Raw genomic sequence first — 22,564 nt, 5'->3', positions numbered from 1 at the left:
CCACTTTTCTGTGTCAGCACTCCACTTTACCTTCTCAGTGTCGAGCTCAATGTGTTGCACTGGTTGGGAATTACGGAACAGCACCATCTCCTCAATGATGTGCATCTTGTTTTTGACATTAATGGCTTTATGAAGTCTCCCATCATCTAAAAGACACAGTATAACTTGAGGTTAGATTAAACTTTTTGTCATCAATAACACAAGATGCTACAGAGGGGGTTGATGGGTGTGTTTGTGTGCAAATGTGGGCATTGAGTTCGTTACCTGTGCCAATGAAGAGGACATGATACGCCTTTTGAGCTGCCTGGACTCGATGGACGGCGATCTGCGTGTAGCGAACGTTACGTTTCAGCAGCAGCGGCTGGCTGCGGATCACGCTGTCCATCAAGAAGTGGTCTTTGACAAAATTCAGCACCTTGTCTGGCATGTGCAGTGAGGAGTAGATGCCCTGCTCCCTGGCAGCGTTCGTGATACACTGTGAAGGCAACACACAGAGTAATTTACATACATTCACTGCAGCTGTACAGCACCTCAGTGTTTTTTTTTTTTTTTTTGCTCAGATTTTTCTGTGATAAGCCTGCCAGGAAATGACAACGACAGTAATTTGATAAGAATCGTGTTTAGGAGGAGAGGTGCAGAGTGACGCTAGCTCGATGGGTATCTCAGTTAAGATCGAGGATGTGACTGATGAGCAGACAAGAACGTATGAATCTGCTGCTGACGTGACATACTGCTGAGTTCTGACATCTGCTGGTTCTCCAGCAGAGGGCAGCAGGTGGGCACTCACCACTCCGGGCCGAGGCTCTGGGACCGGATGGTTGTATGTATACCACTGCTGAGTCTCTCGGTTGACCTCCCGGTATCGCCCATTGAACGCCTTTTCCACCTGGTCCATAGTGAAGGCACACACTGCAGAGCTTCCTGACGCCCCTTTATACCTTATAAGACAGAAACAAGCATCCCGCCATATTGATTGATCTTTTTGTGTGATTAGCTTTTTATTGATCTTTTGCTTCAGGTAAATATAAACATACTACAAAACAGACAGCAAAACAAAAAAACAGTTGCAACTTCACTGTTCCATATCCTTATATAATTTGCAGCACAGAAGGATCCAAACTTTTTACAATAAATGGAAGGTGGTTACAGCAATTCCTTGATTTTATCCTATTGATTATATCACTGTGAGTTAATCCACTGAGCTTTTGTGTGTAAACCACCTCTCAGTCAAATGAATTCTCTAAAATGTAGTTCTTCCAGTCCTTAATCCATACAAGTACTAATTATTTCATTCTAATCTTATATACATTAAAAAAACTGTCAGTGACCTTAGTTTTACACTAATGTCTAAACAACTTTGTAGAAATATATCAATTTGAACATCTGATGCCTTCAGTACATTAGTTTGGTGTTGTGTTAATCAAAACAGTGAGAGTTGGTCCTCACCACTGTGATGTGAAGACCCCATAAAACACAGTGTTCTTCCAGTCCTCGGGGCTCGGCGTCAGCACAAACATGTCCTGGATTATGTTGAAAGGGAAGCCGTCATCAGGCAGAGAGCATAAGAGCTGCGCCTTCAGGAAGGTCGTCCATTTCTTCTGCAGAACCCTCTCGCCCCCCATGTCGCCCTGCAACACAAATATTGGAGGTTTGGAGCTGTTTAGCATGCGGCCAGTAGAGGGCGCAAGGATATAAGACTGACACCTGTCTGAGGCGGTGACTGCTGACAATACCACTGAAAAAAACAGTTTGATTTGAGGGGATCTGACAGGCTTGTAAAAGGCATGAAATAATAATAATGTGAACCATATCGTACGCTGCCATACCTTACATACCGTAACATACAGCACATATTGAGTTATATTGTATTAGGAAAATAATTCTGTCATCTTTATCTGGACTAAAAAAAGAAACAGAAAAGAAAGAGCTGTGTCTAAATGTGAAGCTGCTTGAATTGATGTAATTGAAAAATGTAGTAAAAACATAATGAGCTAAATCAATTGTGCCTGTAACACAGATTTACCCCGAGGCAGCAGACTTCTAGGTCAGGAAAACAATATACATCATCACAACTGGCTTAGACAAAAAAGTAAAAAAAAAGAAACACTTGGGGCTTTGAGGAGGGCAAATGCTTTTAAATGAAAAGAAAAGAGGCACTGCTCCCCAACAATCCTTCTTCACTGACACTACCGCTGTGATCCGCCGCCTTTGGCGCTAGCCTTCAAAGTGATGTGTGGCACGGGACCTCCTTGACATGCAGACTAATTTGGCTGCACAGATTGTACAATGGGATATCAGTGCAAAATGGAGAGCAGCTACATCTTTAAAGCTCAACGTGAAAGTGATTTACGGTATGTGATGTAGGGACGTAACACAAATTATATTCCACAGGGAGTTAAAGGCTTCAGAAAGGTGATAACAGATGTTTAAACTTCACAAAGCAAGGGACTATTTTAGTTTCTGCAAAAAAAAAGACCTGAGATTTAAAAGGAGGATGATCTCCTGCATGGACCACACTGTCTGTTTACATCCAGTTCATGGCAATAATTATTCCAGTTTTCTCATAGGCTCAGATCTAACAAGATTAAAGTTGGCTGTTGGAAGAAATAAGGAGGTTTTAAAATGTGCAGAGCAGAGGACCAAAGAGAAATACTAAATGATCTAAACTACATAAAACCCTTTAACATGAAGCTTCAATTGAGTCCACTTTAGTATTACATTAATCAGAGGAAATGGCAGCGCCGGATGGGAGGGGAAATGACACATGACCAGCACTGAGCTTCTGAAGCAATTACTTATTGCAGCAACCCAGGCAGATAATGAGCAACATGCAGTATATTCTCTCGTCCTCGTGGCTGAACCTAGTTTTATAATTTAATGCCACTCTGTGCTTAAACTGACTTCTGAATAATTGAAGCAAATGCAGCCCGTTCATTAATCCCTTGTAAAAGCATCCCTTGTTCAAAAGGCTGTTCAAAGCCATGAACATGTAGGCAGTAATGGCTTCTTCTTTCTGAGAAACTGAACAATCCCGCAAATGAGAACATGCTTTGTTTTGTTTGTTTCGAGCAAAACATTGTTTATCATTCCTTAGTGAGGCTCGATGATGTGGAACCTGTGCACTAAACACCTGGATAAACATCAAAGAGGAGCCTGAAGCCAACATCAGTAGACAAACAAAGGATATGAGAGCAAGGGACAGTTTATTTTTTTGTCTATTATATGAAGTTTTTAACATAATTCTGTAGATTTCATCATCATCCTTAAGATACACCATTATTTCAAATTCCCATGGCGCGTCTGAGTCATCGTTCCTGTCTGATCAAGCCCTCCGCCCTAGAAATTCAAACAGCGCTAACGCCAAGCGGATAATAAATAAACAATGGCATTACGAGATAAAATACACAAGAAACATGAGAAACTTGGCCACCACACAGTCCGCTGATTTGTTGCCGTCACTATGGCAATATTAGCTCCTCTGTTTCATCAATATTAGACTAAGAAAACATGCATCCACGATAAAATTCAACTGTTTTTTCTGTAGAGAGACGCAATGATTTGAACAAGTAATGAAAAAGAAAGAGATAAGAAAAAGAAAAGCATAAATAATACATGTAATTTGTTAAAGGTAGAATGAATAGGATATGTGAGCTGCTGTTTGTAAACGCTCCAAAAAGATAGTTGGCTGTTGAGTCTTATTCCCAGGATGTCAAATAACTGACGTTTTGTGTTGGTAAAGCATCCAGAGCCAGATATATATATATATGTATATATTTAAGCACAGAGTGGCATTAAATTATAAAACAATATAATATATACGTCACTGCTGTTTGCTAATGATGGAGTGGGAGTCTCTGTTTGAAAAACCCTGGAAGGAATTCAGATAAACTTTACAGCAGCAATTTATTTAAACAGGTATCACTGTATTTGACACCATCTAGTGTGTGTTTACCTCATTTTAAAACTTTATTATGTTCTAGATTTTAAAATCCCTTTACGTTTGTTTTGGAAGTACACTCCCAGAAAGTGACACATTATTACTCACTTCCTCATGGGTAATGTGTACCAGGATAATTTATATTCAGTCCATATTTCAAGCATATGTGAGAAAACCTATCATCAACATGCTACATGACTCAATATTTACATAACTCTGTTGACTGGAATGATTTTTTCCAATTGGATGTATGGAAAAACTGAGTGGATAATTGCATTAAGATGAAGAAAATATAACCTTGTGGGCAGAGTCTGGCTGAAACAGGCCTGTGAATCACAGCTGGGCTTTCCATGGCACCACCTCGGGGTTTATATCTGATGCACACTGTAAGTGGTGCCTTTATATGACAGCAGGATGACTGTCAGACACTCGCCTGGAGATCGTCTGAATATAAAAAAACATACTGGCTCTCCATGTAGATTCCTGATCAACAACAATGATGTAAAAAAAAAATACATGAAAATAAATAATGAAAAAAACATTTAGATGATGTCATGGGACAAGTTTGGAATACAAAAAATGTCTTTGCTGTCCTCAAACAGCAGCTCTAACCTGACATATTTTCTCTGAACGTCAAACTGTCAGCCAGTATTTTTCATTCTCCTTGGACTGTGATAAACATGACTGTTTTCACAGAAACAAGCGGCAGTCTGATCTGGAGAACCGGTTTGTGATATTATGACGTTTACAGAACTGAAAAGACCCTGAAAAATATTAACAAATGCTGCGTGAGGTCTGCGTTTCAGTTTAAAAGCCCTGGGTTTAAGTATTTCAGCAGGTGATAATCCATTTCTGTGCGTGGATCTGGTGCTACAGTAATCCTAAGCCATTTTGACTTGGCTACTGAGTCCTGTCTGAACACAAATATTTGGTGAAACATGATAAGAATTGAGGGAGGAGGAGAGGATCTGGAGAAAAAAGAATCAAACTGAGGGGAAACATGCGAGAGGAATGTTTTTCTGCAATGAGAGAACCTGCGTCACTGCCCAGAAAAGACTGCGAGCTACACACTCATCATATTTACGCTGTCAGAAGCTTTCAGACGACTACATATACATCTGTATAGGAGCATATATACTGAACACAAACACACATGAAAAGCACAATGTACTGATAGATTCCTACAGTGATGGGAGGGGGTATCAGATGTTGCTCAAGGGGAAAAAGGCGCTTTAAGATGGACTATCTGCCTTCAAGCATCACTCACCTTACACACGCGAGCAATGCGTGACACAATGGTGTTGTCAAAGAAATCAAACTCCTTTCCTGCTTCACTGAAGAAGAAGTAAATCTTATCGTCATCGCCCACTAGGTTGCCCTTGGGCAGGCTCTCCTGTATGTAGGCAGAGCCGACAAAGGCCGGGTCTGAAAGAAACACAACGTGAACAATATTGTCAGCCTACAGTTGATTAAATTCAGGCATCCAGGGAGAGACAGACGTCCCTATTCCCTCTGACATCCACACGCAACGCATGGAAAATTCAATTACATCAGGGACCTACAGGTAAAGACTTTTCATCTACATAATCTCTGATGGTGTCAAAGAGTTCTCTGACTGGATGGGAATGATGGATAAATATTGGAGAGGATAAATAATCTGCCAATAATGGGAAATTTATATTATTATTTATTATTCTGACACATTTATATTGAATTTTGTTCCATAAAAGCATTAAAACTTTTTTCATGTACTGATAAACTAGCAAAAATAAATTAACATTTGAAGAGACAGAACTGTTGTGGCCAAAACAAGACATTTGAGGATGTCATATTGGGATGAGTGACATTTCTCATCACTTTCTGTAATTTTATAGACCAAATAATATTAATTGATGAATCGAGAAAACAACTGACAGATTAATCGACAATGAAAATAATCATTAGTTGCAACCCTAATATTAAATCATCCACCTTTGAAAATATAAAAATGTGTAATTATCGATTATTCTATCGGTACTGGACTGTATTGGTATCGGCTGAAAAAAATCCATATTGTTTATCCCTATCAAACAAGTTTTGATATTAAAGGTCCAGTGTGCAAGATTTATGGGGAACTATTTACAGGCATAATACTATTCTCACCTGAAAATAATAATGATTGTGTTTTCGTTACCTTAGAATGAGCCGTTTATACCTACAGAGAGTGGAGGTCCTGCCATGTTGTTGTTTCTACAGTAGCTCAGAATGGACAAACCAAACACTGACTCTAGATATGGCCTTTCACATCTTTCTGAATTTTGTAGCCACTGTAGGCTCTCCTACTTCCTTGGGAGAGTGAGTTGAGGTGTTTGCAACGTGCAAGCTCAAAGCTTGATGACCGTAAATCCTACACACTGGTCTGTATAAAAAATATATATAAATATATATGTAATGTTTATTATATGAAGATATAATGAAAAGCATTGCCTTCCAGCCAAAGATTGTACCTTGAAGCCAGTTGAGTGAGTTCTCAGTTTTTAGAGCAGTTCCTTGGCTCAGACTCTTGTAAATGATGGGTTCATTTCCTTGGAAATTACTGACTGTACCGGCATACAGCTCTCCATCTGCAACACAGTGAAGAAGACCAACATAATCACAGTGTTTACCACAAGGGAATGGGCTTCTGCGTCACACACAGTAATGAAATCCAGAGGTTATGCCCCGGTTTGTCTCCATATCAACCACCTGTGTCTAGTTACTTTTCTGATTCCCACAGAGGCTTCTATAAATCAAAAACATGTCAACAAAGCTTGACTTTATCGACAGCTGACAACAGTTCTGAGACCTACCAGCCATGATGGCGGTGGACTTGTATTCAGGGTTGAAGGGGCAGCGGCTTCGTCCATCCTCTGTAACAATCTCACCAGCATCGCTCCTGACGAGGGAGAAGTCTGCGGTTTTCTGGAGAAAACACACACACAAACACACACACACACACACACAAAATGTCACATGCTTAGATGAAAGGCAGAGCTTTAAACTGCTCTGACAGTCACCGCTGTCTGTCCGTCCCACAGTGAAAAGGTGTTCAGTCTGTCCTGTGGTGAGGTTGAAGCTAAGGTCATCCCAGTATGTTTATATGGATTGTTGTCGGAGAAAAGGATTGCAAACTGGGTCGATTCTTCTATAATCTGATTACATGCATTAAATATTTTGATCCATTTCCCTTTGGCACAGGAGATAATAAAATAATGCACATACAGTATATTGTATCTACCCGGGAACGGGCCTCAGCCAGACTGCTAAGTGAGCTGAGAGGCAGGAAGCAGCGTGCATCAGATTTTAGATGCTCTTCCTCTAGAATCTAATAAATATACACCACATATAAAGTCCTGCATCAGGGGTTATCAACTTCTATAAAAAAAAAACAGTGAATGACACAGCTTTTTAAATCCTAACATAGCAAGACATGCATAGGTAGAGTCCAGCTGCACCCAGCAGGTTGCTGCACCAGATGTGACTGTTGCATTCAAACACTTACTATGTAAGCACAGGTGGGGCTGAAGGCATAGGTTCCACACACGTACAGATGAGTGCTGTTCATGCGCAGCAAAATCTTGATGTAGTTGAAGCAATCAGTCTGTATTAGAAACACAGACAAGAATTTCATGAAAGTGGTACAAAATTACATTTCTTTTCAGCTACTAACATATTGTGACAGGATACAGGTAATAAGGCTGTATTTATAAAGATAAAAAAGACTGACTGTGTTTGGATTTTACCCATTTTCACCAAAATAACACTTTCTAGGGGTGTTATTATTTGTTCTGACTTTTGATTACAGGGTCATTATTCTATTTAAACATTTATATGTCCTGACAACTGTCATTTACATTTTCAAAAGATAGAAAACTCTAGCTGCATGCTACTGGGAAGCTACGCTGAGCCATTTTTGGGTTGTTTTGTTTTGTGTTTTTTCTTCAGGCACACACCGGACGCATGCAAGTCAGCAGGGGAGGGGAGAGAAAAAAAAAAAAAAAAAAACGTGAAAATCAATCATGTTTTTGATTTTGATCTAGTTTTTATTTAGATTTGAATACACAGTAGTTTACCAAGGCTTATTAGAAAGTAACACTGACTGTTTTCATTATCAATTAGTATAAAATTTTGATAAAATGTGAAAATTTCTAATAACAATTTACCAGCGTGATGTCTTCAAATGACTTTTTTTGTTCTTCCAACAGTGCAAAACCACCAACACGCTTCATTTGCTATCATAAATGCTGAAGGAAGCAGCAAATCCTCACATTACGAAGATGGCACCAGCAAATGTTTGACATTTTTGCTTGAAAAATAACTGAAACGATAAATCGATTATCAAAATCTTTCAATCACCTGAACGTTGCAGCTCTTTTAGAAAGTGAAGATAAAAATATAAAAACTCAGATGACCTGCAGACTTCACCAAAGACCAGCAAAGTCCAACAAACTGTCAAACTTGAGTGTTTGTACTGCAAACTGTATTATTAAAATTTAATTTTAAGTTGTTGTGCCATTTTTTTTTCATCCAACAAGTCTGAGATCATTTTTAATATTCAAAACAAACAGGGGTTCCTCTTGCTAATGTGTTAATAAGTAATCATGAACTCAAAAGGTTCTAGGGCCACATGTTTACATATAAAAGTGGTAGTGCTGACAAAAGAAAGAGTGTAACAGAGGAAAAGTTTGTTTGGAAGGAAGGGAAAATCCATTGTTGAAACGGAAAGCTACAACTTGACAGGAAATTTCCAGGGTTGTGCCCTGGGTCTGTTTCCAAAAGTGCCAACAAGTGCAACAATGGTCAACTTGACCAGCGAGGCAAACCTGGAGTCATATAAATACAGTTTGAGCAGTTACATGAGCGGTTCACTTGCCTGCAGGTCTTTGCCTTTGAAACTGCACTCGTCTCTCTTCCTCTCTGGAGTTTTCCATGTGAGCTGCAGGAGAGAAACACTGTCAGACTCACACTGCAGGCATAATACAGCGAGGTGTGTTATATTCACATCGGGCTTCTGGGATCATATCATATTTACAGCCATATTCATATTCTACCTCAGGGATCCTATTATAACTACATTCATATTGATACAGTATACGATCCTGCAGTTTACAGACGCTCGGCTCTTACATTTCTTTGTAGCTTGACTGCGCTGATATCTGTGAGGTTGAGAGCAAAGAGAATCTCCCGGGCACCGACGTACAGCATGTTGTCTTCTTTACTGAGGTGCACAGAGGTAAAGTTAAAGACCCCGCTGACTGAGAAACTTCTGGTCGTCCTCTCCTTCGCATCTAGACAGAAACAGACAAACAGAGGAGGAGACGGAGGGTATGACTCATGAATTAATCTGACCGTGTTGAATACGAAGAGGATATCATACAGTGCATTATGACTGATAAAAGCCATTATAAACTGTTGAAGACAAAAAACGCAGAAAGGCACTTGAATATGCAGATTCAAGCATTCTGAAGATGGTTATGTGTGGTCATAAAATGTGATACACACCAAAGATACATTTCACAAATTCTGTCTTAATCAGACACACCAGCAGCACAAGGTGTCACTTTTGACAGGCTTCACTGATTTGTCTTGTTTCTTATGACAACTTCACAGCCTGGAAACACTTTTTGTGTTTTAGTGTTGCCAAAAAATACAGAAAACAAAAGTACATTATCTTAAATAACGCATTTAAGATAGAGATGACATACTAAAAAAAACATTGATAAAGATTGAGAACTGTAATGACAATATGAAATGCAGTGATTATTGCGACTGATTTGCAACTACATGGTCAGCATCAAAGCCTATAAACACCTGAGGTCATTTCAACCTGTTTCTGTTATTGGACTTGTACGTTATAGGGCAATATAGCTACAACAGAAGACATACAGCACAACTCAGGATCTGGGCCTCATGCAGTATTCAATACAGCCAAAACAAACAAACAAAAAAACCCAAATGAAAAGAAATCAATGTGTCTGTTTCGCTGCGTGTGTGCAACTGCAACTTCTAAATCCTGTCGACTCCTCATCAGAGAGAGACAAAGAAGGAAAGAACAGGAAGAGAAAAATCCTCGTTTTTCTCCTGCAGTAAGTGAATGGTTTGCTCCAACCACATTAGCACCTCCTTACTGAAGCCAAGGGTTAAATCATCAACTCTCCTAATCACTGCTTTAAAGGCCCATGTGTATCTCAGATTTGCAGCAGCCTGGAGGCTTTCACTGCTGGCCCAGCTTGAACAACTTGCCTTAATTGCATGCCAGCATAAACAGAGGCAGGGAGCCGATGGAAACTTGACGTGACTGAAGCTCTGATACAGGACCTCTGCTCACTGTAATGTGGCGAACGAGGAAAAAAATAACAGATCAAAGAACTCCATTTATTTTATTGAGGGAGGTCCTCTGATATTGTTTTTCTCAATGATGTGATTTCATGTCTGTAGAATAATGTTGTTCTCTTTGATTTCTACATAAATGACTACTCTAAGGGGCTGTACAAAATGGGGAAAGGGTCTGAATATTAAATTTTAAGCAAGGCCCTCCCCAGATTACATAATATTTTCCTTGGACCCTCCTCTTGACTCAGAAAAATACTGCAACACCCTCCCAGAAACCCGAAATAATATGACAGTTAAACTGAATAGAGATGGGGATCGTTAGGATTTACCCATATTGATACTGCTTTTTGATACTGATACTTGATACTTTTATTGATACCACTTTCCATAATTTGATGCATAAAATAAAGACATGACATGCAAAGATGTGAAAATATACAATAGTCTTTTAACTCGGGTAACTGGGGTTTAGGTCTGCGGTCAAAGGAGGAGCAGCTTGTCACTAAAAGGTAAGGTCGAAGGTCAGTCCACCTTATGTGAGCCTGGATCAAAGTCGCTGCTAACCCAATTCCTCAGCAGCTTGTGAGAAACGGCAAAATGTTCACACACCACTCCTACATTCACAGCTATGACATCACACACTCACTAACAGCTATGGCTTAGAGCGATTTAACGTTACATGAATGCAAACAGCAGCACCATTTGTCCAGAAGCTTATCAATATTTTGGTAATGACCAATCAGGAATTGGTCCCGAGGGCTGAATCCCGAGGGCAAAATTGGTTCAACTAAATTCATCATTACCATAATATCTTAATTTTCACATGGCATTCAGTTTGTTGCAACCTGCAACCTCATCGCTAGATTCATCTAAATCCTGCACACTTGTCCTTTAAATCCATGAAGCAATAAAATATAAATCAACAAAAAGACAAAATATAAACCCCTCTGATTCCACTCTCCCCCTAATATTTTTTGTACAAACCCTCAGGAAAAAACATAAATGTCACAGTTTCACTTCCAATCTGCGAGTCAACAAAAACATAATACATTATTATATTACTGCAAGCCAAAGCCAGTTTTACTATTGTCAGCTGACCTCAAGAGACAATCTGCGCTGCATTTTCACTTTCCAGACAGACAGATTCATACCGGATTAAAACCACAGATGCTGGGGGTAATAGTTACAATTATGGCACTTCCTGGCATAAAACTAATCTGGTCTAGATAAAGTAAGGTGTCATTAAGTTGTACTGATAATAAGCACACTATGTGGTCTGTAGCCTGTAGTACGAGTGACCTAGTTTAACCTCATCTCAGCAGGTAGGTACAGGAGGTTGAGAGACTTCCTCTCCCTCGGGAAAATGTTAATAGCAGCCCATCACTGGGGCAACAGAGAGCCATATTGTAGTTAAATCTGTCCGTAAAACCACAAGAGGCTCTGCTCCACGTACTGTACATGGACCCGTTGGGGCCGTTCTCTCTCCTTTTCACTATCATTACAGGATAAATGAAGTGCTGCTCCATGCTGGTACGGTTCCCCCCTTTTTTCTCCTCCCCACAGAGCCTTGGGCGAGTTTAACTGTGATTTACAGAGAGAGACACACAAAGGCCAAAGCCTGAACCAAAACAAAAGCTTTGAGGGATTTTTACAGAGGAGGATATCTACACAATTATTCTCCAGAGTCAGATCACCACTGTCATACTTAACGACCACAGCTGACGAAGAAAAACAATACGGCCTCTAATTGAGTATCATTAAAGAGATCCAGGAGGGTTTGCAACCGCACAAAGCTTTCCATTCACAATTTCAGGAAAACATTTATCATGTTTCAGAACGGACATATTGGTTTACGATGCTTTATTCCTCTGAGGGGGAGGTTGTTAGATGGTATATTCCAACATTATGTTTTGCCTGTGTTTTCTATTTATAAAGGTATACATAAAGAATAGACTGGTCAGTCTAAAAGGAGCAATATGAAACAACTGTGCGATAAATATATGATCTTTGAGGAAGCAAGCTGTTTTCCCCTGCCTCCTCGTCCCCAGACTCAGTGAAGCTCAGTCAGGCTGCAGGAACACTGCTGAAAACAACTTACAGCAAGCGACTTAGTGCTACAGTCCTAAGTCGATCAGCTGTTTACAACTGTGAATTGTCTGGCGCTGTAAAGCTAAGCCTGTTATCTTGAAAGCGAAAGGTCGCCGCTCTGAAAATACACACTCTGGAGTCGGAGTTCAGTGACTGCCTGTCTCACTGCCTGCCTGCCATTAAAATATTTAACTGTTATAAACATCTACTCCATCTAAAAGATTATTAATGTGTTCTTATGACTCATGAACAGACACTCAGTCTGTGAACATTCAGAATTAATAATAATTAATAAGCTAAAACAAGCAGCTGTAGCAGAAAATATATTAGATTTCTCTTTTAAAGTGGCAGATTCAAATTGCCTTAAGATGATCAAAAGAATTTAAGAATAGTTTTGGGGTTTTGGCCTTTAATCTGACAGGGACAGCTGAAGATATGACAGGAAAAGGGGGCAGAGAGAGAGGGGATGACATGAAGCAAACGGGCAGCAGGCGGGAGCAGAACCAGCGGCCGCTGCAGAGGACCAGCAGCCTCAGCACATGGGACGTGCAGCTATACAGGCACCACTTTTTAGCATCTTTTTATCTCACTGTTTTGACTTTACAGCCTCCAACTTTAGCTAAAAAGATAAGGAGCCAAATATTTTCCTTAGGAGTTGGTCCAAAACATTGATATTAAATGAACAATACCTTTTTAACCCTGTTAGATCACCCTGGTCATATTATGCCCAATGTTATGTCCTGCCTGCCTATCCTGTTTCAAACATAAATACGTTACGACACGGGAGCTAGATACTCTTGAAATGTTGTATCATCTGGACTGACTTCATCACCTTTACTTTTACTTTACTCTTACCAGTAACTTTACTATGATTTCAGATATTGACGGCATTAATACAACATTGTTGACTTGTTTACATGTTTACTTGAAACATACCAATAAGAGATGTAGAGAGAAAACACACAAAGAAAAGGTGAAGAACATGTTATGAAAGGACCAGGGTTTCTATTACATGAATTTATTCTTATTTTCTATAAAAATATTATAATAAATGATTAAGATTTTTCAGTTTGTGGTGTTGAAATCATTCTTTTAATGTGGCAGGCATAAGCAACAACACAGTCCTCAGACCACAAACCCCTGATCCATGCAAACTGTTGACGCTAAAACAACACAAGCTAATGAGTGCACCCCAGCTGAACTTGTCCTACGGTACCTTCCCCTCCACATACGCCACAGTCTCTTCCAGAATCCCCTCTATTGTTACTGGACTGTCTGAGGTTGATTCCTGAGGGGCCCTTTCATGACAATGCAGCCCCAGAAATGTTGTGGTGTACACAGGAGGAGGGAGACGGACAGAGCGCTTCAGAGGAAGCACTTAAGAGTGAAAGAGCAGCTTGTATCTGCCGCGGTCACAGAGACATGGTGTCCGAAAGGGCAGCCAAGTGATCATCATGTCACTTCTGAAGAGGTACAATGTATTGCATTATGCTGTAGTTCTTTGCTATCTTCATTTTGTCAGACATTTTGTCCGTCTTGCTTTTTTTCTTGTAAGAGAATATTTGAGAAAGCACAAATGGTCACCACTTTAAAGTGCCTCACTGGTTTTGTTTCATTATGATGTATTAACACTGAAAATCTGATGATCGGAATACCCAGAATACCTTCTGCACGGTCTTTTCACAGTGACCGTGTACAAGGTAAGTTTTGTGTATGTAATATCATCCATTGTCAAAATTCTGCTCCTTATGAACTTGAGTTATTTTCAACACAAGTAACCCTATGAGTCATTTTGCCACTGTAGAACCACTGTGGAGAAACCTGTGAGAATAAGTAGAAAATAATACAGGACTAAAAGCGTTGCTGAATAGTTCAGTGAATATGAAAATAAAATGAAATGAAAAATGATAGCTATGCTAAAAAAAAAAAAACTCATACAGGGAGTGAGTTTTTTGTCTGCTGAGGTATTAAGATATTCTCCTTGATCCCAATACAATGGAGGTGATTTGGTGCTCACAGCACTTAAAATTTTGAAAAAAAAATTAGAAAAAAAGTAGCATTAAAAAAAACAAGTCTGACTTCCCAGGAACAATGGCCCTTCACACTGGACAACCCACAGGCCTTACTGTCAATATTTTTCGCTGGAACTACTTTTTCTAAAGAAGAAAATGTTCCTATGAAAACTGAGACCTGTGGAGTATCTCACACAAAGTTTCTGGAAAGATGTTTTTCTATTGTATTTTCCTTAATGCCACAAATAGAATTGACTACACCTCCATTGTGTTTGGGAGGCTACACAACTTTCAGAGGTGCATATCTAAAACCTCAGCTCACTGGGGTTGTAGTTTTTTGTATTTTGAATGACCTCACCAATACTTAAGTTTTTGAGAAACAAGAGAATCAACAATAAACTATCATACTGACCTGTGATTGGCTAAAGTCACCGTTACAGATTAGACTTTCTAGAGCCTGAACACAGCCAAGAGGAGCGGCAGAAGTCACTTAGACCACTTAAACCACATTATGCTTACAGGTTATTGTGGGACTTTTTCCCAAAAATAAACTGCCTACCCAAGCTTGAAATGCAAGTAACTACTGGTTCATTTTCACATTTTTCACATAATGTAACTTAAGACATAAGTACAGAGAAGAAACAAAGCTACACTCCTCTCCAGTGTGCTGCCTCTGCATGAATGATGATGAAAATCAGGTCACAGGTCAAGCAGGTGAATGACCCTCAACCGCAAAATGAACACACTACACAAAGAGGCAACCAGCAGGCAGAGCTGGATAACATTACACCTCACTGTATCGCTGTTACCAGACCTCTGATCCAGCAGAGAGAGCAGCTCTGTCTGGTTCAGAGCACTTCTGTGACCCTTTACCGAAGTGCACGAACAGCACACTCAATGGTTCAACCTCTGGCAGCTGTAAGCAATACGAGATCATTGCCATTATTATGTAATTAAAAGTAATTTCTGCAAATGACACTGCTAAATGGATTGAAATACTCGCCTAGACTGGCTTGCTAATCTATTTAGAGGGGAAATTAATTATATTGGGCTTAAAGGAATCCTTCTCCATTTTTGCAGCTGATTTCCTGATGGGTCTGCATCCAAAAAAAGTAGAAGGATAATTAAAAGCATGGAACATCCCCTCCAGAGGGGAACTGTGGAGTAATTTGTCCTTTGGTGACAGAGATCTAAGTGCCTTCTTTTGTAGGGCAACTATAACAGGCTGATTCAATCAGTGCCCGCCCTTATGAGCAGGCTGCCTTTATCAGCTCTTACAGCTGTATGTTCAGGAGATCAGACGATTGCATACCTCATTTAAAGCAGCCGTTCTTGTTTACTCTCTGCAGAACTACAACAAATACTGTCGCAAACAAATATACTGTATGAGTGACAAATTACTCCACAACAAACTCTCAACAAGAACTTAAAGAACAGATCCTGACTGTAGTGCCAAGACGATGTCTAAGTTGTTTGTAATTTCATTAGTGCTGGTCATAGTTCGCCAGTAGATGACCCGGAAAAAATGGCCGCCTCTCTTTATTGAGATCAAGAGCAAGCAATAGGCTCACAATGGGTCATCTTTAAGGGACTTCAGATGCCCCATTTCCAGTCTTCTGACCATAAACATGACCTACATTCTCATTTCTAAAGGAATATGAGAAGAATGGTGGCAAGCAACACTCTTACAGGAACAAACTGATGCATAAGATGCACCTTAATAAGAATGCTTTTTATTTATTTATTTTTTAATATGACAAATTAACTTAAGGTAGGAAACTGTGCAATTAATCTAGCTTTAACCACAATATCACACATGCAGTTTCACAGAAAAGAATCACACGTATAGGTTAAAATATAGAAAAAAAACTTTTTTAAAATCTTTTTGAAATCATTGACACAATGTGATAGAAGACACAAGACAGATATCTATAAATAACATTAAAATACCTGCTTTGACTTGGTTTGGTTTATTGACAATATTCTAATGTATAACAGCACACACCCACATAGTGATAGATGTGTAAATTCTCAGCATAATTTCAAAGAGCTGGATACTGGGTTACTTGGGTTTACTCACCACTACACCACTGGATATGAGCACACAGACAAGCATTCTCACCAGGGAACACAAATACACATGGAGCAGAAATGATCGACCATGCATCAACAATGTGGCTGATGTCTCTCATTAGACTCACAATATCAATAATAGCAAAGTATAGAACTAAATAAGTTATTCCATTCTGTGGCACCAGCGTACCAAAAGGCATCCCTACCCATCTTATGGACAGAAAGTGCCAAGTGAGGTAAAACAGAAGGACAGGCAAATATATCCCTGATGTCAGAGGTGTGATACTGTGATGGAATTTATTTTGTTTGTTATAAAGAGCGAGGATTGACAGTTGAAGTTGGATATCTCACTGTTAGAATAAACTTGAGACATGAAAAAAAAAGACACAAGAGAGAAATTAACTTTACAGAAGTAAGGAAGAACCTCCTCAGGCAGAGCAAAGAGACACCAGGGACAAATCTCTTTCTTTTGTCTTCATCTACCTACTGTACTTGTTCAAGGACTTTGCTCGGGATAGAACAGATGAACCCTCGTAAATCCAATTGCTTTGAGAAGAAGAAGTGATTAAGACCCTCTGCTGTGAGGGAAGCAATGACCACTGCGACAGGAAGGGCCAAAAAGAGTCCCACTGGCTCAGTGTCAGAGCAACACCAGAACTCCCACTACTGTCTCATTGTCTGGTGGTGACATCCAGACAGAAAACAGGCCACACTGGAGCGCTAACCAAATTATCCTGAGTAATTCTAAACTAGCTATTAAGAGCTGCTGCCGCTGCTGCTGCTGAATGGGTAATTGTGTGGGAGAGTAGACCTGGGAAGCTGAAGGACAGAGACTAAAGCATCTGGGATACATTAAGACAACAGGCCAAGAGGGTCAATTCACCAGGAGATTCATTAGACAAGCTGTGAGCCTGCTGTTTGCATTGGTAACTTGTGGGGCTGCATCTTGTTAGCAGGATATCGTCTCCACCGCGCCACGCTGATGTTGAGATTGGTGGCAATTTTGAACACAGCTTCAGGAAACGGGGGCTGGAAAGTCATATAGTAAATACTGCACATACTGTAAATGCCAAGGAAATTGTAAAGTGTAAAGATAAAGTATGTGGATTACGTATTCACACAGCAGGGATGAGCAATTACGGCCTTTTTTATTGGGTGGGACAAGCTAATTAATCTGTTAACATTTAAATACAACACCCGCATCCAAATCTGTTAAACCTGTACTTTTTAAAAGAGCCTGCAGCTTAGCTCTAAAGGATGAGTTTCCCATGAACAAGGTTGGCAGGGCAATCTGTTGGTCAGGGAGTTACACAAGCTGACCACAGATTAACCGCAATAATGTAAACCAGCTGCAGGTTCACCAGGAACTCATCATGACCCCCTCCTCAGAACTGAAGAGGGGGTCACGCAGCATCAGGAACAAAGAGACCTTACATGAGAACATAACCCGTCTTTAACTGTACAGCAGCACTTTGACCTGACGAGCCTGACTCCATGCTGTGCATTTGCAGTAGGATCAGAGACGCAGTGGGGGTGTCCTCGCAACACCTTGAAAACGAACATGCAAAGCAATGACAGTGTTTTTTCAGGGTCTGCCGAGTTTGATTTATATCTCCGTCTCTGGCGAAGTGGACAGAGTGGGTGTCACGCACGTCAGCAATATCAGATCAATGATCTGTCTTGTCATGATAGATTCAAAACAATCTCTAAGATGAACACTGGTCAGTCAAACAAGTACATTATTCACACACACATATTACAGCATCATAAAGCAACACCTGTTGGATTTACTGCAATCAAATTTAAATAAATTAACTAATATTATTATAATACGCGTTGAATGTATAAAATAGCATAATGTAGCTGGCACTGTTCACTGCACTCTAGTGCTGAAATGCTGATTACAGCTTCACAGAGGTAAGCAGTCATAGCTTAATTTGTTTAACATGAGAATTTTAATAACAAGTAAGCAGTTTATTAGGAATGAATATTTTCTTGTTTGCTGAAGGATATTCTTCGGAAGTCCACTGCACCATTTTATCATCATCCCTGATACAGGACATGATGATGTTTCTTAAACTAGCTTGCATGCTGTTTATTTGTGTGGAATAATAAACTTATGCCACATGGGATCTATTTTTCTCCAGCTGCTAAAATGTATGACACCATCATGCGTGACTTGGCTGATGACAGTTCATTTGTACATGGTGCTTTGTGCTTACTGTATCTGAGCCTGGTCTCAACCTATTTTATTCGGAATTTATAGTTTTAGATGTATTATTTACATTATTGCTATAGCTATTATTGTCATCAGTGTTTGTTATGATGCAAAAAAATAGCAAAATGGAGGGATAATCCTTAACATTTATGTTGAATTTGTATATTTTTGTACATCTAATGTTGCTTCCAATAAAACTGTTTGAATTGAAAAAAAAGACTGCAACTAATGGTTATTGCTTGTTTTGTATGATTAAAGATCTAAAACACGAACACTTTTAATTAAATGGCCTATGTTCCAAAAGGAATACAAAGTAAGTATATATAACATAGAAAACCAGAAATATTGAAGTGAGATCCAGACAGTTTTTTAGCATTTTTACTGGCTTTACTTACTTGTTTGCCTGATGAAGGTCTAGTACCAAAAACTTGCAAATAAATGGCATACTCCAAGTTAGACAGTACGCAGGAATCCTTTTGCATCTTTTTGGTCTACTCACCTCTCTCCAACACACCTGTCTCATCTAACAGATGTGCGAAGTGTTCCTTTGTTCTTTAGCATTTTTACTTGAAAAGGGATTTTAACTAATAATCAGGTATCAAAATTGCTGCCATTGTTATAACATTACTTGGGGCTATGTTAAACTTTGATGAGCCCTGGTCTTTCCATTTGCCATTAGGCTACATTCTTATTCAGTTAATCAAAACAATAAAAAAATATGAACAAAGTCATAATAAATATAATTCTCATACCAGTTATTATGTTACCATGACTTTCCACTTTAGTGTAATGAACTTTAACAAGTCAAGCAGAGTGTGTTCAAGCATTCATGCCATTAAGAACTGCTGTTCAGCTACGTGACACCAGCACAGTATTGAAAAGCTGTTATCTCACTTGACACCGCTGTCATTCTGCATTACTTGAGAGCGGTTGATTCGACTGGTGTAGACATGGCAGCTTTTAAATAATTAAAAACGCTTCAGTCCCAGCGTGGCTGTGGGCACGGCCCCTAAATAACATTAAAGCACGACTGTCCGCACGCATGGAGTCTAACAGAGGGCTGAACAGATCAACAGGCAAAGACACGGGACATAAACGGCTTATAGGTGTGCCTTTAAATAGTGTTCCAACACACTAAGCCATTCAACATGGTCTGCATTAAAGCCTGGAACAAAAGCGGAGTGAAAAGCAGATGCAGGCTCTACTCCCTGAACCCATGATCCGTCCTGATAGGCGCATAATGAGAACCAGACAAGTGTTCACACCATAACACATACAAATCCCCATTCATTATTCATGGCAGATTACCCTCTTCATTAAGGCAGAGGCGGGGACCAGGGGACAGAGAGGGCAAGACAGAAGAGGAGGGAAAGTCGGTCTAGAAAACGTTTCAGGATGAGGAGCAGCCAGGCGGTTCTAGCCCGCCTACAATAGTGAGGTTGAGGCATGTAAACCGTCAAGCTAACTGGCATCCAGATAGGACAGAGAGGACCAGAAACCATGACGAGACCGAGCGGTTTCTGCTGTATAAAGTTCAGGTCCCTGAGGCCCGCAGCTCTGCATTCTGCTTTGATACAGTAAACACAATGTGACAAAGCCCTTCTGCGGGAGGCTGGGAAATGTCAGTGTAGCAGAACCGACATTACCACAGCAAGACAAATTCTATCACCAGGCCCTGCTAACCCTCACTGGCAAGATGAGACTTGGTTTTTGCCTTAAATCACAATCTAAAACCTAAAAACTGGTCTTTTAAACACCAACATAATCTGTTAAGGAGTTAGGGTATCCTTTGTCAGGGGTAGTGCATAAACCAGCAACTAACATATGATGCAAAAACACTTTTTCATGATTTTTCAACCAAAATATTTGTCTCTGGCATGTCCAAAGACCCCATAAAATATCAGAATACACCATGTTCCCTCTTCTTTGTTTGATCAACCTCTCAGGAAAGTGTGTTACAAGTCAAAATAGTCTCTACTTATGATGTCAAAAAGGGCTTAGCATAGGGTTGGGTGACCGGACAAGTACATCTGTTGTTTTTTTGGAAGGATTTTTGCCATTTTATTTTGCTAATTTAATGATCTGCACAAGTGACAGCCGCTGCTCCACCATACAATCAACAGCACAGCACACACCCACTGAGCCGGAGGACAAGTGAGAGGAAAACAGCCTGTTGTGCCAGACTATTTTCATGTGGATTATGGATTTATTTCAATCAAACCAAATGCGGTGATTGCTATAGTGATGGAAAAACTAACCAAGATGTTTTTGGTGAGTTTTATTTTGTTTATTTCTGTCTGTCCTTATAGAGAAATCCATTCAATTCATAGGATATAGTGAATGTAATGTAATGGGGCACTGAGGATAAGACAGGCTGATGACTGAAGATAAGTCCTGTTAGCTCTAAAAATATTGCTCAAGTAGACATAAGATAGAAAAGACAATCTCCCTTGCACAACCACAACCATAATGTATCCATAACACATACATATATATACTGTTCCTTCTTCTGATATGTGGGTTTTGTATGTTTTATGGCAGTGTTTAACATTGGCTGCACGCCCTGAAAGCAAATCTTTCCATCAAAACAGGGAGAAGTGTGAACGTGAAGCCTCTTTTCAGTGAGTGATTGATGGCGTGTGTTGTTGTGAAACGCTCCGCCAGGGCCGAGCTGTAGGCTTTGTCGAGGCTGGCAGGTGAGAGAGATTACCTGTTGGTATAGAGGTCCTGCATGCAGGAAAGGTACAAGCTCAGACAGGCAAGATGGCTGACCTATTTGAAAGCTTGCCATGGCTCAAAATTAGCCCATACTGGAATTTTCATCCATGTCTATGACAGATTACTAAGAGAGATCAATCAACACAATCTTCCCTGACATTAAGACTCTGATGATGCCTGAATCACAAATCGCAGTTCAATCACTGAAAGCCTGCATTGATCTCATAATCCATTGTTTTGTTTGATTTCCATGGTAAGAATAAGGCACAATAAATGTTTAAATCCAACTTGTCATCTCAAGTGCACTGATCATTTGAATAATTACATGCAACTGATGATTAAATCAGTACTTGGCACTGGTGACCATAAGACTTGCTGCAAATCATGCTGCACAAAAGGCTAATTTAACAATATTCCCAAAATATTTTAAGAATGAAATATGACAAGCATATTTGTTGTGTTTCTAAGCCGACATTCTGCAAGCAAAAAAAAGATTATATAAGAGCAGCAACTCCCAGTGCCTGTGAGACTATGTCAGACTGTCCTCAGTAAGTCACAGCACAATAGGCCTGTTCATTTTGTAATTATGTCTGACCTGTAGGTACTCGACAGAGCCACCCTGATGGAGCTGCCATTCACAACGCGGATTTACATGGATTTTAAATCATTATGCTGAAGACAAATACCATTTCACCCATCCAAATCCTTTTAGCTCTTACAAAGGACACATATGAAGTGTATTGATTTTTTTTCGATGGACAGACTTAATGAACAGGGACACCGCTGGGAATTACATAATCAAGCCTGTAAGGAGGGAGTGACAGCAGAAAAATGTAGTTTATAACCAAGAACTACAACTGTAAGTAGTAAACAGTTTAAAGGAATAGTTCAGATTACTTGATGTAAGGGTTTTATGTGGGTTTTAGACACTAAAAAAAGGTCCACAAAAAAACAGCTTTGCTTTTTCCAGCAGGAGACCGCTGTTGCAAACGCCAAATGTCTCATTTTACTTGCAGAACATGGAAGTTGCTTGTCTATCGCTGCCTCAGTCAATTAGTTTAATAGTTTGGATTCATCAAAGTTACACAAGAACACAAACAGATCAAGGCAGCAGAGGACCAGCAGGGTTACTGATTTCGCCAGTGGAGTTGGTTTAGAGAGAGCAAT

General features: G+C 39.8%; 1 protein-coding gene across 1 annotated transcript in view; it reads right to left on the bottom strand.

Moving 5' to 3' along the window:
• sema4ba (sema domain, immunoglobulin domain (Ig), transmembrane domain (TM) and short cytoplasmic domain, (semaphorin) 4Ba) overlaps positions 1 to 22,564 on the bottom strand; it is a 49,885-nt gene that overhangs the window by 3,413 nt on the left and 23,908 nt on the right. Inside the window, exons 3-12 of the mRNA XM_084734984.1 lie at positions 9,083 to 9,243; positions 8,829 to 8,891; positions 7,458 to 7,556; positions 6,766 to 6,877; positions 6,424 to 6,540; positions 5,205 to 5,362; positions 1,447 to 1,628; positions 788 to 938; positions 265 to 475; positions 31 to 146 (exon numbers count right to left, since the gene is read on the bottom strand). Of these exons, the coding sequence (XP_084591110.1) occupies positions 31 to 146; positions 265 to 475; positions 788 to 938; positions 1,447 to 1,628; positions 5,205 to 5,362; positions 6,424 to 6,540; positions 6,766 to 6,877; positions 7,458 to 7,556; positions 8,829 to 8,891; positions 9,083 to 9,243 (1,370 nt within the window). The remainder of the gene's footprint in view (positions 1 to 30; positions 147 to 264; positions 476 to 787; positions 939 to 1,446; positions 1,629 to 5,204; positions 5,363 to 6,423; positions 6,541 to 6,765; positions 6,878 to 7,457; positions 7,557 to 8,828; positions 8,892 to 9,082; positions 9,244 to 22,564) is intronic.

The sequence above is a fragment of the Lutjanus erythropterus genome, chromosome 13 (assembly GCF_056507025.1).
Source record: "Lutjanus erythropterus isolate fLutEry1 chromosome 13, fLutEry1.hap2, whole genome shotgun sequence".
NCBI lineage: Eukaryota > Metazoa > Chordata > Actinopteri > Lutjaniformes > Lutjanidae > Lutjanus > Lutjanus erythropterus.
Note: the sequence above shows the minus strand (reverse complement) of the source record. Positions and strands in the feature narration are given on the sequence as shown.